Here is an 18,857-nt window from a genome sequence, read left to right as displayed (position 1 = left end):
AAAAGGCAGTCTTTTGTACTGATTATTTTTGTCTTTTAGTGTATTTTTTCTGAATACACTCACCATACAAATGTTCTGTTTTAACACTGTGCAATGTATCAAAATCAATATCCAGCCATACACAGAGAATTAGATATGGGAGTGAATTTTTAATGTTTTATGTATGTGTGCATGTGTGAGTTTGGTCTTGTGTGTGTTCACACTTGCCTCCATGTGCCTGTATGTTATGGGTCTCTGTTTGTGAACAATATGGAATAGTGTGGCAGTATTGCATATTCAAATCCCTCATTTTCTGTGATTTCCAGTTGAGAACTGTGCCCTGGGGAAGACTTTGTGCATAGTAAGTTTTAGCCAGTAGCTGTGAATGAATGGGTAAACGAATAAACACACATTAATGTTTTCCTTGAATATTTTGTCTTTTCTACTGCAGCTCATGTTATTTCCATGGCTCTACACAGTCATACACTTTCCAGAGGCTTTTTTAGTCAGCAATCTCAGTCCTCATTTGACGCGTGAAGGGGTTAATGAGGCTGGACAAGTTTTGCTGTGCTTCACTGCAGTGACAAATCTCTGGTTTAGTTCTGCATGGCTGAGTGAGATGTACCAGGGTAGCAAACACACACACACACACACACACACACACACACATACACACACACACTTACACGCAGATGCATGTATGCAGACAGGCAATCACATGCAGAAACATACACGCACAAGCATATTGTGAATGCACAAACACAAAAACACATGCAAAATCACATGGATACACACAAACACATTCACACAAGCAAAAATGCTTTACGTTCTTGCCCATAAGAGCATGCATGTGCACATACACATGTAAACAAACACAGACACACATGCACATATACGAACACACAGACGGTGCACGGGCTTGTTATTGTGGAGGGGAGAGTGGGAGAATCCAGTTGCTGTGATGAGGGAACATTTACGATGGCCACAGAGTTGGCACATGAATCACTCCTCCGTATGGCAGCCCAGTCCCGTTCCATTCAAACAGAAAGACAATGAGAACCAGGGTGGAGTCAGTCTTGTGACATCATCATGAAGAAAACAGATTAGAGAGTTCAATTCAGTCAGTACTGAGAGCATTACTGTATAAAGCACTGCTGTAATATTGCGGAAGTTACAAATGCAGCTGTTTTGTTCTTTTGTGAGATTATTCATTTATTCCTTATGCAAATAAGGAACAAATCTCTTAAGTAAAGTGTCAATTGTTTGCATGTGAAGCTGAGAGATCAGTGGCACATCACAGTTACCCCTGCTACTGGTATTTGTTCAGATCCATTTCCCATCCTAAATGGGTTAAAAGACTACAAGTTTGGAAAACAAGAATATTCAGCAGAGTACATCTCTGAAAATAGCTATAGATAACCTCTTTTTCAAATATTCATGAGATAAATGATTGTTGTTAAACATTCAGAGATCCATAGTAACATTGCACAAGGAATGATTCAACAATTTTAGAAATAATTTAGGCTGCTCTGTTACTTGTCTTTGTACTTGTAATACTTTGTAACTTGCAATTGCCTGATAGTTTCATACTAAACACAATGTTCACATATATATACATACATATATATCAGCACTCAGCACTATACTTTGATTGGAAACCTCACCACACCCCTTATGCACAAACGTTATGTTACTTTCACAGAGGCAAAGAGAAATACTGCCCCCTTGTGTACTACTGGAAACATTACACTGCTGGGAATCTGGGCATAGCGGCTGGCTGGAGGACACTTAATATTTCAGTTTTTTCCCTGTATTTATCTTGCCCTGATTTTAACAATACAGAAATTCTTGTATGTGTAATACCATTCCTTGCTTGCAACCCCAGCAACAAACCAATGGAACATAAAATAAAACATCTGCTCCTTACTGTACATTTTTTATTTATTGACAATAGAGCACAGGCCATAAAAATATACTGACATTTAACGAAAGCATGCAGCAAAGTGACAACAGTGAATGAACAGTTCTGCACTTCTACTCACCTTACCTTCCTTTGTTATTTGATTTGTCCCAGAATTTGAATGTGTTCGACATAGAGACTCATTCTGTGCTATGCAAATCAAGAGGATAATTAAGAGGAAAAACATAAGTGGGCCTGGGAAGTGTGAGCAGGACAGACGAATGCATATTCACCACTGCTTAACAGTCCCTTTTTATGCCCTTTTTTCCATCTGCTCCCTTAATTTCTCTTCGGACCAGCAGGGGTACACATGATGCAGATTTATTTGCGCTTTGAAAAAACTATTTGCATTTAGATTGTGCTTCAAAGTGATTTATTGCCGCGGTCTTTGTGTTCACCTCAGTCATTTTGATCTTTTCAAAGACATTTTTTAATTGTAGATGACGGGGCAGCACTGTTGATGTATATGGCGCTCTGTGCATGTCGTGTGATGCCACCGCCTCCCTCCCATACATAATCCTTTTTAATGGCACAGGTGAGAAGCATTAAGATCACAAACACCAGCACTGTCCACATCTAGCCCGCACCAGCTGGTAGAGCTGTGATAGAACCAGCCATCTCACAAGGTTCTTGCCATGTGAACAACTCCCCCCACACCGCAGTCTACCTCAGCAGTTTGTGCATATTGCTCCACAACCTGTATACTCTCGTCACCTTCAGAGGAACGTAATGTAAAAATAAATCCTAAAATGCCCTTTGGTGAGAGTGAAGCACGTTTGGGTGGGGGGGGGGGGGGGGGGGTGCAGGGAGAATACAAGGTGGTACGGGGTGGCTTAATTGCTTGGGTGTCCCATCTCTGCAAGATTAGCACAGCTAGAGCAGGATGACCTGGAAGGGGGGGGGGGGGGGGGGGGGGGGGGTGAGCAGCAAAAGGACTGTCAGGGCAGGGAAATTAATGGGGTATTGTGACATTCTCATTCTCTGTCTGCCACAGGCCGAATCATTTCCATGCCACAAGTCCTCTGCCCTGATTATTTATTTAATATGGGTGCTGAGCTCAAGGGAGAGCCTCCTTGAGTCACGTCGCTATTGATTAATGGCGTAGTTAACATGTATGTATAACCCACTTAATACGTGCTCATTTATTTTAACATTATAAATTGTTTTAATTTACTCAAATTTAGCCCTCCAATTAATCAAGCTGCCCCTTGTTACAATCATTTGTAAAATAAAAAATAAAAAAATTGGAGAAGTAAGGTCACAGATTTCATTAACAAAGCTGTAAAACATTTCATTTACCCGGGGTCTGGCTGTGGGAAAGGGCTGCCATTGCCGACCAGTTGTACGAGCTATAATGAGATAACAAGGAGCAGATCTGAGGTTGAAATGTCACACACAGATTGCGTTACCACAAATGTGAACATTTTCACAGTTTTTCATTTTGTGCTGTTGCAACTTCATCTTGCACTCCTTATTTCTGCTTCCACTGCCCATCAGATGGAGCAGGAGAATGGTCTGTTCAGGGAATGCTTATACCCATTCGGTGAGAACATCAAAAAGGCGGGTTTCAGTGTGAAATCCAATTCTCAACGATAAGAGTCAATTCAAATTATTACCAGCTGAAGACGTCAATAATAAATAAATGCATGTAAAATAGCAACATGCATAATGATTTATTAATATTGTGGAATAATACATTCTCAACAAGAAAAAGTTGTGGAATGCCTTTTGATGCATCTTAAATTTGCCCTGATCAGAGAAGTCAGTGGTTTCAGTCAATTCTCTTTTGGTATCTAAAATAAGTGAGCAACTGCGCTCTACTGTAATGTCAAAATCTAGCACCTCCCAGACGGCAATGAGAGAAGAGATGGACATGAGTCACTCATGGAACCTTAAGGATGAGAGCTTGACAAAAAGCTTCACTGCACCACTCAAGGCAAACCAGCAAAATTCGACCTCACTTTTTCTAACGAATGCCTGAGCCATTTTTTGTTTTGACATTTTGTCTTGCTTGACTTTTAATTGCTTTCATTGACTGAATGTCTGTTGTCGGTCTCAGGCATTTCTTATCATATATTTGCAAAAGCAAGACAGGCATGTTTCCTTGGTCACAGTAAAAGCCAAGAGAGTCTACATCCAGTCTGTAAAGTTCACATAGTTCTCCAAAGGCTTGCTGTATTACTCTTGTAATTATGATTGATTTCCAAAAGCAATTTGGTTTTGTAGAAACGCCATTATCTATTCCCTCTGTCCATCACCTTCACCATCACATTATCGTAAGGGGAGTCATCTTCCTCATCTGCTCCCTCCACATGGCGTTCTGGGAAAGCCCTCATTGGCGGCTTGGGGACGGCGTAGTCATCAATGTGGGGGTTGTACGGATATTCGTGGCCACTTGGGTCCACCGCCGTGCCCTGCAGCTTCCACGCGTAACCTTTGACCTCCTCCGGGTCATCATAAAAGGATGTAGGGCCACTCTTAGCAGCCCCCGCTGCACACCCCTCTGGTTCGTCGTAAATGTGCTCCACCTTGGCAGGATTGTTGTTGTTGGAACGGGCCTTGATGACTGACCTGACAACTGAATCATCAATAGAGTCATAGAGAGGATCTGGAACCTCTGTGTCATCTACACAGTCCTCCCTCTCGCTGTCCCCGGACATAGGCAGGTGGCCAGCAAGGAACATGTTGGCCATCAGATTTTTGGCAATGGCGTCAAACGGGAGGGAATACTCAGAGTCCTGAGAGCCAGGCCTGCATGGAGCCTTAGAGGATGGCACCTCCTCTTCCGGCTCCGCCTGCTCCCGGGGCATGGAGATTTGGGAGTAGGCTTGGTCCTCACTGTTGATCAGCGGGCAGCTAGAGATGTTCTTGACCTGGTTTTTGCGGGGTGGAGGCCTGGTGTCCAGCGTCAGGCTCTTTACCCCCGTGAGAAGTTTGTCAGAGGGCAGCTCCAGCTTGGATCGAGTGCCCTGCAGTGGAGGAGGGCTGTCCCTCATCGGCAATTCAGAAACGGTGCTGTAGACACCGCTGTCCTTTGTGACTGGGGGCCTCGGGGCAGGTTCCGGTTCCACCCCACCCGACTGCTGCCGATGGGGGACGAAGCTGTTCTTGTGCAGGTTGATGGCCATCTCGACAGCTTGGAAGAGGCTGTTCCCCTGCTTGGTCTCAAACTCAAAGTTACCCTCCCCAGTGTCACACCTGCGCCCCGCTTCAAAGGAGAACGTAACCTGAAACGGTAAGTCAGAGAGTTTCTTTTTTATCCTCAGCCTTTCTCAGCTCACAAATAAATGAGGGCCACACTAGGATGTGAAACTTATGTAAAATAAGATGATATTAGCCTGAGAGAAAATTCTCTTCGTAAAATGAAAAAAACATTGTCTAATCCCATCCCACTCGTTAACAGGTCTTTTTTTGGGTTTCATATCTGGTTCAAAGAAAAGTGGTTATGCAAATGTAATTAGTTTTCAAGGTTCCTTAGTTAGCTAAAACTGTCATTTCTTTCAGAAATGTTCTGTGGTTTTCACAGCAATGTTACCTTATCCCGACCGAACCTCCTGAGGAAGCGGTAAGGCCAGGTGTAGAGCACGTCTCCTGACTTTGGGTCCATGAGAATGAGGCTGTCGAAGTCCGCCCGCAGGACAAAGGACCCACGCAGCCGACACCTCTCCGAGGCCTCCGTCTTCCTCACCGTCACCTTGAAGTCCTTCGGCACTGCAGGAGCACATTGGGAGAAGGTCTATGTAATGCTGCAAAAACGTGCAAAAAAAACTCTCTCCTTGCATCCAAACCCAGCATCGCAATTAAACAGTTAGACACATGAATGGATTCACAATGGCCGAAAATCATAGTGTGGAAGCAACTGCACTCGATTTGCCGTGTGGTGTTGAAGCGTGTGGATGCATTGTCACGCCAGGTGTCTTTCCTCAACATGGAGAAAGGCTCTTTGTACTGAACTGCACATGCACCGCTCAGGTCTTGCTTCAAAACCAGGTCTGCTGGCTCATTGGCAAAGCCTTGTAACCCACAGTGCAGTTAAGTTACTCCGAGCTGTGAGCCGCTGCACACGCAGAAGTGCTTGTCAGCTCTGCCATGGAAATATTTTTTGCACACGAGCGAACACAGGCTGATCACGTTCCATTTATGGCCGGATGTATAATTTGAAGAGCTGCAAGGCTTTTTGATTTTCCGTCCACATAGAAAGTAGTCTCACCGACAAAGTAGTAGAACAACGAGTTTGAATTCCCCCTTTCAACTGAGCACATCTCTCCCATAAAGTGCGGATGTGAGAATTCTCCATGAGAATAGAGAGATCAAAATAAGCTACCTAAGTGTGGTCTTGGTTTTTGTTTTTTTTTTTTTTTTAACAGACCACAGCAATGCACAACTCACCACACCTAATCTACATGTTGCTAGTCTACGCCATGAACAGGCTCAAAGTTGGGCACAAGCCCCTGTGGCCTCACTGTGCATATGTTTGCTAATGTCACCAACTACTTAGTTCTATGAAAAAAGAGGACTATCAGTTTGAGTTCCCCATTTCACCATGAAGATGCTATTTGTTTTTCACAGCTTGCGTCTCATTTTCAGCTACGTCTCTGGTTATTGTGGCATCTATGCTCTGAGGTTTTGGCCAAGCATGGTTCTGTCACTGTAAGACCCTGTAAGTGCACAGACCAAATGTCTCAGTTAATAACGGTTATCAATGGTTTTTCTCATAGTAAGGGAACTAAAAACATATCACTGGGGGGTGCATGGTAAGGATTGAGTTTTGTAAAGGGTTCTGCAAATTTTGATTTTTATGGGAAATTTCAATTTCACACAATGCCTGCTACACAATGCAAATAATGAGCCTGACAGCATTAATTGCATTCATTGCGACATGAATTGGTATGATAAGATACCATTTTTGAAATGATATTTTAGGACTGCATACTGTGTGTGTGTGTGTGTGTGTGTGTGTGCATGTGTGGTGTGTGGGTGTGAAGCATTTGCACAGTACAAATTGTTAGAATTGTATAGCTATTGAATTTCTCCTTAAAAAATAACAATAACTGGACTACACCAGAAGATTTGACATTGTGATAGCTAAATTTCTTGTCTGATAGGGGTAAACAACTTGCAATGGAGAGTTATTTCCTTACTCCATTCTCATGATACTAATATGGAGACAGCAGTTTTAGATTATAGATTTATTGTTTCCCAGCAGCACCTGTGTGTAAAACGTGGTTTACGAGCAGTTAGCTTGTTTGTAACATGTGGCCTTAGAAGCCACAGCCATGCTTCCATAGAGGCAAAGGTTGCTCAGTAAATAAAAAAAAGTTGCCATCTGTTGCAGCTGTGTAACCCGATACCATCTTTCACCGTTCCCTCAACAGACAAAAAAATGAACGAAAAGCCTGTTTCCTTCCTGTAGAATTGAAGCTCTATAATAGAACTTTGCTGTGCAGAAAATAGATCAGATGATTTCCGCATGTGGTTTTGCCGCTCTGCTACTTGGGTTGAGTATAAACAGGTGTTTGCCTTTGTTGTTGTGCTACTCCTGTTTTACCAAATGCATGAAACAAACAAAAAAGGTATGGCTTGTTATGCGCTGATTCCATCACTTCAGGGAAATAGGGCATTTAGCTCCAGACTGCTGTCCCAAGTGAGTTAACATCTCTCTTGTTACCCTGCCTGTGCACACAGCGTTCAGGAAGTACTGGTCAAGGAGACAGGGCTGATGGTGCAGAGTGCTGGCATTTGCTTGGAGTGTTACAATTCACTCATTAGATGCAGCAGCTGTGCATGGCTGAACACTACGTTTTTTTTTGCAGTCTTTCACCAGCTGGTAAAATAAACACATGAAAATAACACCAGTACTAGTCAAAAGAGATCCCAGCTGAACGCTGCTCCGTACAGGGCACTGACCTCCCGCATCAGTTCTGGCCTCAGCACTAGACTGGGTTTGTAGATGGGGTGATGAGCATAGCTTTGATGTTGTGGTCTGTGCCACATTCAGAACCCTGAGATTTAGATGTAACACCCCTGTCCAATCAGATCCAGCAGCAGGTGGCCTCTGTCCAGCAGATTATCCAGCAGGTGGAAGGCTGACCATACCCTGGCAGTTTGACCGAAATCTCCCGGCATATTTGCTGAAGCAGATGCTTCTCCTGCATTAATGACACAGTGTGGGGTATCCATGTATGTACTTCAACAGCGTTCTTCAGCGATACCTGGTGATTTTCGAACAAGTTAAATCTTTTAAGCCTCTAACACGCCAACTACTTGCCTTACTTTGACATGTATATACATTTACTTAAAGCAGAGAAATGACTTGATGGTAAAAAAAAAAAAAAAAAAAAAAAAATTAGAAGAATAAAAGTTACAAGAATAAATGTAACACCTAACCTAACCGACTCAAGAGATCTGCAATGCAATGAAAAAGAAAAAAAAAACCCAGTGGGAATCTTCGGTCACGACAGCAGTGAGTTTGGCTTAATGTCTCACAACCCCGTCACCACGGCAGTGTTTCCAGCACGCTTCTCCATTGTGCTCTCCCTAAGCATCTGCCTCTGACGATTCCAGAGCTCGGCTCTACATCGTGTCTTTTCACCGCGGACAACCTCGCGCCCCGGAGAGATACATTTGTGTGCTTCACGCACGATGCGTTTGATTTGGTTTCAATCAATTCCCAAGGGCTCTGTAATGTGTTAGTGGGTGTAAGTACGAGGACAGAGCGAGTGAGGGTGGGGGGAAACACCTCCGCATTTTTGGCTGCATTCAAGCGGTTGTCGGATTCATTTAACAGAGAAAAAAAAAGCTTTTAACAGAATGGAATCGCCCGTCAACTAATGCATCCTCTTGGATTAGCAGCTGAAGGGTTATGTTTGCGGCAGATAAACGTTCCAAGACTGCATCCTTGTATCTTTAACTTTGATAGTTCTCATGTGAAAGACAATATAAGTGCTGTTGAAGTTCTTGTCATCCACTATACAGATTAAATTATTTTATGCACGACACCGAGCAAATATCCTATTAAATATTTGGTTAGTCACATTAAAAACTACTCCTAAATCCATTCTGATGTGTACTTCAGAAAGGTAACGTTTAGAATTTATTATTACAATATTCCAGCAGTCATGGTCTTTTTTATATCTGACTGGAACTATTTTTATGTATGTATGTATGAATGTATTTATTTATTTATTTATTGTTATTTTAGACGTGGTCATTAAGTATGTATTAATATAAACACAGGTTAGGAACTGGGAATATTTTTGGTTACTTTTAAATCCATGGAGTGGGGAAATCCTGCAGGAGGCATGGGAGGTGTACTTTGTGTGTTTGACTGTTTCTAGTTAACGAGCCACACTGTTTTAGCATAAAACCAATGAGGGTTACATACTATGCATGTATGGGTTACTCCCAACTTCTTTGGTCACCAGATTAATAGTAATCATATAAATATACAATCCAAGAAAAACTTTTAAAAAAAAAAGAATAACAGTACATTGCAAGCACAATATAAATGGCAAAACAGTTCTTCTTATGAAAGTGCGGCATAAGACTTGCACTAAGTCTGCAGAAAAGTAGCTCTCAGCATCTCTCATGGCAGTCAGACAGATGTGAAACAAGCAGCACAAAAAGCTGAAAAAAAAACTAAAGGTCAGAGAAGTCACACTCTCGACTGTAGTTTCCTTCATAAATCTAACGCAGTCTTCAGATGCCACTCCTGAATCTGGGAATGTGCACGACAACATGGTGCATCAGGATAAATACCACTCCACTGGCTGTCAGTTGAAATTTGAAACTCTTTGTACCTCAGTATTGTTGAAGCAGATAACCTGTGGCAGGACTAACACTGAGGCACTGGTTATGAACACGCTGGCACCATTCTGCTCAAAAGCAGCAACACATTGCAGTGCGTCAGACAATCCCTGCTTTTCAGTGGCAACTGAATGCAGGGAGTGAAATTTGTAGTGAGAATTGTTTTATGTCTGTATCACTAATGTCACCGACTGTGTTATGTTCCAGTAGCTTTCGTATGTTGCTATATTTAATTGATTACATTTAAATTTTGTATGGTTTGCCTTTGGTAAATAAAATATCAAAGCTTTAATTTGCCCCCCACCTATTCTAGAACCATCCCGATTTAGTAACGCTGTGATTTGGTCATCCTAAGATGGGGTTGCTGAAGACCAGAAAAACGATAATCATTTAATCAGCAAAACTATTTCCTTTTATTCAGACAGTAACATTGACTGAGGCTATAGCCCTGTTGTGAAATAAAGGAATAAATCAGCCAGTTATATGTTTATTAAGATTATTTAAATAGATGAGGAATAATACTATCATTACTGATTGGAATGATGTAGTTGCAGCTGGTGACTGATGCACACTATGTGCTTCTCAGCCCTTATCCTTATGAAGTTGTCTGACTGTTCACAGAGCTCTCATCTGCCACACGCACAAGAAGTAAGCACAGACAGAGGCAGACTTTTAGCAGCAGGAGAAAAGGGAAGTCTGACATAAATATTTGAAGATGTTTATATGAAGCTCCCTGGAGGCAGTGACACATTTTTGAGTGTTAAGGAGTTGCCTTTCTTGAGAGGAGATCTATTGTGGTAAGGTTTTCATGATGGAAAATGCTTTAAATCTAGTTGAATTTTGTTTAAAAATTGAACATTCTCAACTACAATAAAGATGCAGTTTTACCACATACAGGAGGAATTTTGGGTGAGCACAAAGATGCCTGCTTTAATATGTGCAGTTTGTTTCTACTGATCACTTCATGGGCAAAGAAGCACAAGCTGTACAGCCCATCAAAGATTGAGTAGAGCACAGCACAAAGACAGAAATATGGTTTTATCACAGCTGGAAAAAGGTGGAATATGCTGGTTAAACAGAGCCACTATCATGCAAAAATGAGAAATGGAAAATGTTTGCAGATGGTATAGTAGAGTAAGCCAGATATAGCGATAACTGGGCAGTTTGCAATGCAGAGCGGCCAGCAGTGTGATCTTTCTCAGCCACAAGACAAGAAAAATACACCATAGGGTGGAGATATTTTTCACTGTAATGTATTACATGAGAGAAAAGGAGAAGTGGGGAGGAGCGTCGATCTAGTTGTAAGCATCTCCGGGGGAACAGCTCTCAGTTGCAACAGCATATTCCACTGGGTTCCAGAGAGTGCCCACAGAGGAGCAAGTGGTGGTTGGCTGAGCTGCTCATGACACATTGCAAGCATGCTCCCCATCATTCTGAACCAACAGAACACGGGAAAATCTCTCGAGGAATGTCACATTTCCAGATCTCACAGAGACAGCACACAGGGTGTGAGGGGCTGTAATCCCATTGCCTTTTTGCACTGTATCTCTGTCACTTTCATGAAATATTTAACAAGATTTCAATCGCAAGGAGAGCAACAGATCGAGGACCATCCAAGCACTGGTGTTTGAGAGCAAGGTCTCCTGTCTGCTTTGTTATGTCTGAATTCCCCTCCCCTTCCATATGTTGGGAATGTGAGATACCTGCCAAAAGCGGATTTCTCCTTTCTCGGATTCGATTATTGCCAGGTGGCTCTCCACCCGCGTCTTGTTTGTGGCTGTTTCACAGGGAAGTGAGAAGTAGCGGAAAGCGTGTCCTCTCTTTAACACAGTAGGCCATTTCTCTCTACACAACAAGGATTTGCTGTCTCTCAAGCCCAGAGGCCAAGGCCTGCAGCAGCTTTTCACACACATCGCATGCACAGGGATGAATTTGCTAAAAACACTGCCCCTGGAAGTCTCCAATATTTACAGTGAGAAACATGTGGTCCTGTTACCAGGCAGGAAAGTAAAGAGGCAGCAAGAATGCCCCAGTGACAGAGACAGATGAAGCAGAAGGCTTCAACCCATCAAGTCTGACTATTTAATGCCATTCGCTCTCAAACCCCATGTCTGTTCAGTTGAAATTATTACAGAAATATATATTCCTGTCTCCATATAACAACTCACCCAATGAGAGACATGGGTTCAGTTAAAAGGGTGTAGCAGTCCTTAAAACTTTTTTTGTGCAGTAGCACTTGGACAAGTTCTTCTCTGTATCACCAGCAGTTTGTTAATGATAAGCCATTTTTGTCGGACACCACGAGCAAAAAAAAAAAAAAAAAAACCACAGGCTCTTACCACACTCCCTCCTGCTGTAGAGAGAGTTGTCCTCCATTCCTGTTTCTGACGGATCCGCCCTCGAGCGCTGCACACTGTTGCGTTTCGCTGTCCCTCGCTCGCTCCAGTTCATCTGCATAGGGTGACAAATGTCATTGATCAGCAACTAAGTTTAAAAGAGGTACTGGTGCTTCAATCCACCCTCTGAAAGAGTGGGGAGTTTACTGAGCACGATTTTGAAAAAGTGTCTGCGTCTCGTACGGAAAATTCAGCCCTGGCCGCCCAGACCTTGTGAAATGTGAATAATCAGCTGTGTATGCTTCAGTTCAAACAGCATAAACAGCAAAAATGTTTCATGCAGACTATGACCCAGCCTCATCAATCAGCACCAAGCACATACACTAATATAGATTGGTGAATCTGACCAGCACACTCATATTTTGCCCGCCATATGCCACCATAATATATCTGACTCTATTCGCTTTTCTGCCAACTTGCCAGCTAGACAAATACACAGTTGCTTATAAACAAAACTGGTTTGGTTAGCTAAGGAAATGAGATGTGCTTGAGCGTGCTTGGTCCTATCATCATTAGTTTGCAGGCCGCCTGGTCATAAATAGCTTGGTATGTTTTTGTGACGTGATATATTATAGCTAAAGATTGCACACATTCTCAGCAGTCAAATGTTTTCCCGCACCAAACAAAAGGGACATTGTTACATGCTGTGCAATCTCGTTGTTTCTCCTCCTGTATTTCTATATTTCCTACATTTCCTCATTCTGATATTTCTCCACTGTTCTGAGAACCTTCTGATGTGAACCAGACTGGATGTCAGTTTAGCTCCAAACAGGAACAGAGTGTAATATATACTGTATTCTTGCAAACTTTAGGGTGTGTGTGTATGTGTGTGTGTTGTGTTTGTGTATATAAAGGATATATATAATATATAATATGATTTTGTTTTTCAAAAGAACTTGACATTGTCCACATTGAAGAGGAAGTAATAGTTCTTTTAAGCCCACAGGATGCAAAGTGTAAGACTATCGGTGGCAGTGCTGCACAACAGCTTTTGTGGCCTCTGTAAGTCCGAGCCACAAGGGCCATGACATGCATGGGCTAGTCTATTTAGCATTGTATTTAGCAACAAACGAGCATAACTGAAGATACACAGTCTGCATCTGGGACCAGTGACAAGCCATGCACATTTCTTGGAAGTGTGAGGTGTATGGAAGTGTGTGGAAGTATTCATGCTGACAATGCGATACACGAGCAGACTGCTCCCAGAATGCCCTGCCGCCCCTCATCCCCCGCTGCACTGAAGTGCAGAGGGTAGCGCATTAAATATTACAACAGATTCTGTGTGTTTTGTATCCCTGGTGAGTATTAAGCGTTGGGAAGGAATTCCTATTTTACTGCTTTTAGCCTGAACATGGTACAGGGAGCCATGACTCATGCTGTGTTAAGAGTCATATGACACTGAATATGTCAGAGCTGTGGCGATGTAGGGTGTATGGGTCTGTGTGTGTAGGGCTACACCAGAGGTCTCCAACCTCCGGTGTGCCCCAGGTCAGCAGAGAGTGAAGTCTGACAAACTTCCTTTTTAACTGAGTGCTGTTTTGTAAATTTGTCCATGTTTGCAAAGGATGTGTGTGGCAGTGTAGTATAGTGGTTAAGGACCAGGACTTCTAACCAACCGGTTGCCGGTTCAATCCTCGCTGGGATTCTGCTGTTGTACCCTTGGGCAAGGTACTTAACCCACAATTCCCTCAGTAAATATCCAGCTGTATTAATGGATAGCAATGTAAAGAACTGCAGCCTATGTAAGTTGCTCTGGGTAAGAGCATCTGCTAGGTAATGTAATGTGTCTGCCAACTATATACACCCAGCATCACTGCAAGAATATGTTCCATATATTCTTTGTTTCTGCATTTTCACAAATCTATACTGGTAGTGGTGTTACCATAAACAGTTGATACTACTGGGTATTTGAAATTTTAAATTGAATTTTACATGTATTTGAGTCCATTGACAAAAAAAAAAACAAAACATGATGGCTCCCTGTATTCAGACAGAAGGGTCAGAGTGAACATACTGGGAAGGCGATCTCGCACAGCTTCTGGGTCCAGTCCTCCAGCTCGGAGTTCTCAGCAGCGAACACAAAGAGCTTCTCGGTGGTCTCCACCAGGAAGGGTCCGCAGTCCTTGGGGCAGCCTTCCATCTCCACCTCCGACACGCGGATGCAGTCGCTCAGCTTGATCACCTTCTTGTTCTCTTGCTTGCGCAGGGTCCTGTCCGACTTCTCCATGTTGCTTGCGCAGTCCTTGCACTCAAAGAACTCCATCCGCGAGATGGAGCAGGAGCTCTCTCTGTAGATCACAGACCAGACCTTCTTCCATTTCTACAGGAGAGAAGATTGGAAGAGTTAGCATAAGTGGATTGATTAATGCCCCCCCCCCCCCCCCCCCCCCCCAAAAAAAAACATACGTAGTGGTCAATGACAAATGTCATTGGAAATTCCAAACTACTGTTGGAGAAGTAACTTTAAAAGTGATTATGATCAGTAATGCTACAATACCATTTTTAGAGATTATAAGGATCCCACGTCAAAATAAAATCCGATTTCTTTTTTCAATAATTACTACAACAGGACTCATTGGCATCATAGTGTTTTTACACTCTAAACTTGATTCGTTGTAGCGAGTAAATGCCTGAAAACTACACTGAATGGAACAAATGCCGATTTTCTATTTCCGAACAAATCTGTTGTTTTCTCATAAATTGCCTTTTTCAATCGCATTTTGACTAAGACTCTCAGTACAGATCACTCAAAGTCACGTTGATCCACAACGAGGAAATGTCCAAATCTGTGTGAAGTGCAAATCTAACAATGCGAAGGTGTTTGCTAAATGGGAGTGACATTTCAATGTTGGTCAAATCGTGAACCAGCTGCCTGGTCGAGAGTGCACGGTCTGCTGTGTGTCTCAGCCACTACAATGGAAATGGGTTTGCAAGAGGCCCTGCTACTGTGCAGTTAACATGATACCCAATCCCTTTTCACCTCTGTCTGCAATCTCTAATGTCAGAACAGTTTTCGACCCCCAGAAGGTTTCCTTCTGAAGCCAATAAAAACACAGAAAAAGAAACTGCTCTGATCATTTTTCCTCTGTGTGGCATTTTTATGAAAGCTCGCTTAGAATGTTGCTAGGTTACCCAAAGTGCTCTTCAGTGAGGCCACGGAAAAAAAACCCTTATGCCTTCAAATTCACAGATTAACCATGACCTGAGCACGATATTTACACGAAACGCCTGTCACTGACTTTTGAACGCTGAGTATGTTGACTGAATGAAATTTTCTATTTCTATCTGGTTCTTAGAATGCCATCTTGACATAGACTTTGTCTGCCCAAATGGTACTTCAATAGCTCTTCAAGATCGTAACAATGACCGTGAGAAACAGCCATAAAAAAGGCGAAACTGCCAATATTTAAATTGAGTGCAGCAGGTTTAAAATGGGCTATTGTTGCGAGCTATCAATCAATCCCTGCAATGTCAGGCCCCGTAATAAGCAGATGAACTTTACTCTTTGTTGCCTCAGTGCTTTCATAATGGCTAGCGACTGTTTTGCATGCACAGCCATTACTGTTCAGTAAGATAGTTTGCATCTATTTCCCATAAGAATCTGTGGGGCCCTAAGCAAGCGGTCTGTTCATAGGAGTGGCTCACAATGTACACAAACCCACAAAGTCTCACTAAGTGCTTCCTCTCTGCCACAAGGTTAAATTACTCATAGATTTCTCAAGTGCAAAATGTGCAGCGTAGTAATGGGTGACATATCGTATTGCACGTTGCTTCCCCTCAAAAATCAATTTTCTGCCATTTAGTCAGCCTATTTACTTTATATATCTGCTATATTTTAATGAGGTTTCCTTGTGCAGGCGGTTATCAGAATAAGCCAGTTTAATTTGTTCAATTAGCCCGGTTTCTAGTGCGAATGTCAGCAGACTAATTTTGTGAAAATCCCAAATGGATATACTTAACAGTGTCATCAAAACATCCATCAAATCGTAGTGAACGCCACATATAAATGTGGTAAGTTGCATGTCCTTTATAAAAATTTTAAAAAATGTTAAACAGGATCAAATTAGAGATGAAAGGAATCTCGATGGCCGGGTTTCATTTGTAAAATCGTTGAGTGAAAACATTAATATAAGCACAAAATATGATTCAAGCTTTTCGCTAAGGGCAAATCAAGAACCACAGTAAATGATTTCTGAATGCCAGAAAATAGCATCAGTGTTTTCTGAAGAGGGTTTTGGGATTGCACTCATCTTTAATCCACCCTGATTAAAAATATATATTTTGTTAAATTCGCATTCGAATCCAGCAAGCGTTTCACAACAGCAAATTTCAAGTGTTAGTTTTGGCGACCTAAGGGACCAGTCCTGTTCCAGTTTAGATTTTAACCACTGTTTACATCTGTAAACAATATATTAATATAGGGCTGGAGATTGCGAAAGCACTTTTTTAGGGTGTATTTCTTCAGCTGAGTTTTCCAATGTGTCGTGTGTCTTCCCGCATAATGAAACGCTCTTTTCCAAACAGGAGATGAAATAAATTAGGGGCTCAGAACTTTTTTATGAGTCAAATCTCTCGATAGTCACCGGCCCCTAGTCGCTTTCCACGAATCCAACCCCCATTTTTTACGACTCCAAACAAACCACTGCTTCATAAAGTTTGAACCATGAGTTAAAGCCAGTAGTTTCACATCCTTTTCTTTAGTGCTTAGTCACGTAGGCATGATCTCAATATGATAATTCACAGAACGTAGTGGCACATTGTTCATGTTAATGTCACAGATGGAATGCAAAGACACAGATATCAAACAAGTCTCTCAAATAAATTTCCTTGACCATGATTTTTTTGCTACCCTTTTTCAAAATCTAAAATGTATTCAGGAATCATTGCTTTGTGCATGATAAAGAGACCATAAAGGTACAAGAGCGCTGAATTAATCTCCTAGCTTCACAAAGTGAGGAGACAGGATTTAGCGCAGAGACTTCAAGGGTTATTGATACGTCATTAGGGATTCCTCCTCTTGACCCAAAACAGCACTTAAGGTGGTTCTAGGAGACGGTAAAACCCAGGGGAAGTGTTTGGTTGTGAATATCAAGCATTTTAAAATCAGTCTTGTAACGGTCATTGACTTGTCCTTGTTATTCCCAAATGAACACTTTCTCCAAGGCTAATTTTCAAATACTTCTTGACCTTTCCAAGAGGATGTTAATGATATTTCAAGCACCAATTATATGTATGTGCTAACTGATCACTGTAAACTACTGATAACTCCACATTTGGCATACTGTGTACCTTTTAACAAAGCCAATCTGCACACACGATTAAGTGAAGGGACTCCACAGTTGGAGCCTAAATAGAGGTGCTGTGTCTTACCTTCCCAAACCTCTGCTGCTGAATATACAGCATTCCCTTCTTCCTGATGTCCTCGTCCATGGTGTAGCAGCTCGCCTCCCCTGGGGCCTCTCCTCTTCTGGCTCCCTCGAGACGTCTGTAGCCCTGCAGCAAGATGAGCTGCGCTTGTGGTGACTGCAAGTGACGCAAGGGCCCCAAGTTCCCTGTCATTCTGACTTCCTGTACGCCCTGTACCGCCGTTCAAAACTCAGCTCATACAACTGTACAAATTAGCAGAGCTGCACAAGCGTGTTTGTGTGCGCACGCGTGCGTATGTGTGCTTGCTTTTTAAAACCGCGATCCTTTGCTCTCGTTTTTCCGTTCTATTTTTGTCAAATCATGATCTGTCAGTGACACGAGTGTAAATTATAGTCGCAGTGCCCACACCCCACAGCAACACGCAGCATTTCGGTGTGGAGGATCGGAGTGATGAGTTCCCCCAGTGTTCTCCCTGTCATGTTCAGCTCTTTCACAGTAAGGAAACTCTACCTGGCTTTTCACCCTAAGTAATCTATTATAGGGCAAATTTACATGGTGGACCAGGCTTGGCTCCGTCATTTTGTCATAATTTCCCATCAGGGGCCTGTGTAGTTTGCATTGTGGTTTATGATATAGTTAAAGCCAAAGCTATGCAAATTTCTCTGTTTGGTTTTACACTATACAAATAAATAAAAGGCATTGATGTAGGATGTCCCAAAACAAAAACGAACCCCTATTATTCACCATTCACTGTACTTTGTGAACAAACAACAATCACATATGCTGAAAACCTTTTAAAATTATTCAAGACAAACACCATCAAGACTGGTCCCTCTGGGAAATAATTATCTACAACGCCAAACATTTTCAGCGTTTTTTTGCCTTGAAACTCATCTAACATTTGCAGTGCCCACCTCTCCTGGCAAAATATGTTTAATGTGGAATAAAATGGTAATTGTGTATGCACACACTTTACACAACACCTGATAATATAATTTGTGTCCATGCAATGACTGTGCCCAACAGCTCTTTTAAAAAAAAATAACAGCCAAAAAAACAACCAAAGATAAGTAAACATCCGTTTTAGATAATAGCATCCCACCCACCCATCTTACATCATTGTATTCCATTATTTCTTTAACTACTAATAACTATTCCTTTTTCTGTGATAACGGCCACAAAAATGAATCCCTCTCAGCAGAAAACAGTGTGGAAAAACTGGCCCAATATAAGGTCAGAACACACCTCCCAACAGAAACAAACAGCAGCAACTGTAAAACACTCTGTACTCAAAGTTTGACTGCCATTCTGGGCTTTCGTCGTGCTTGTGGTTGATGTCTTGAATAATT

The 18,857-nt window shown here is 42.2% G+C and overlaps 1 protein-coding gene across 1 annotated transcript; it reads right to left on the bottom strand.

The window, feature by feature from the left end:
* Positions 1-2,839: 2,839 nt before the first annotated feature.
* On the bottom strand, positions 2,840-17,598 carry dok2 (docking protein 2). Its single transcript, XM_036527550.1, has 5 exons — positions 17,512-17,598; positions 14,156-14,461; positions 12,085-12,196; positions 5,475-5,650; positions 2,840-5,166 (listed from the first exon to the last, which is right to left on the bottom strand). The coding sequence occupies exons 1-5, from the start codon at positions 17,569-17,571 to the stop codon at positions 4,174-4,176; spliced, it is 1,647 nt and encodes a 548-aa protein (XP_036383443.1). The 5' UTR covers positions 17,572-17,598; the 3' UTR covers positions 2,840-4,173.
* Between the last annotated feature and the right edge of the window lie 1,259 nt (positions 17,599-18,857).

The sequence above is a fragment of the Megalops cyprinoides genome, chromosome 4, assembly GCF_013368585.1.
Source record: "Megalops cyprinoides isolate fMegCyp1 chromosome 4, fMegCyp1.pri, whole genome shotgun sequence".
Taxonomy (NCBI): domain Eukaryota; kingdom Metazoa; phylum Chordata; class Actinopteri; order Elopiformes; family Megalopidae; genus Megalops; species Megalops cyprinoides.
The sequence above is the reverse complement of the archived record's forward strand: the minus strand, read 5'-3'. Positions and strand labels throughout refer to the sequence as shown.

What these genes read in the sequence shown, in the direction of transcription:
- dok2 (XM_036527550.1), bottom strand. Translation starts at nt 17,571, where the DNA reads ATGGACGAGGACATCAGGAAGAAGGGAATGCTGTATATTCAGCAGCAG. An exon ending in AGCAGCAGAGGTTTGGGAAG is followed by an intron (nt 14,462 to 17,511) that starts GTAAGACACAGC and finishes TCTCTCCTGTAG; the next exon opens with AAATGGAAGAAGGTCTGGTC. An exon ending in TGTGCGAGATCGCCTTCCCA is followed by an intron (nt 12,197 to 14,155) that starts GTATGTTCACTC and finishes CACCCTATGCAG; the next exon opens with ATGAACTGGAGCGAGCGAGG.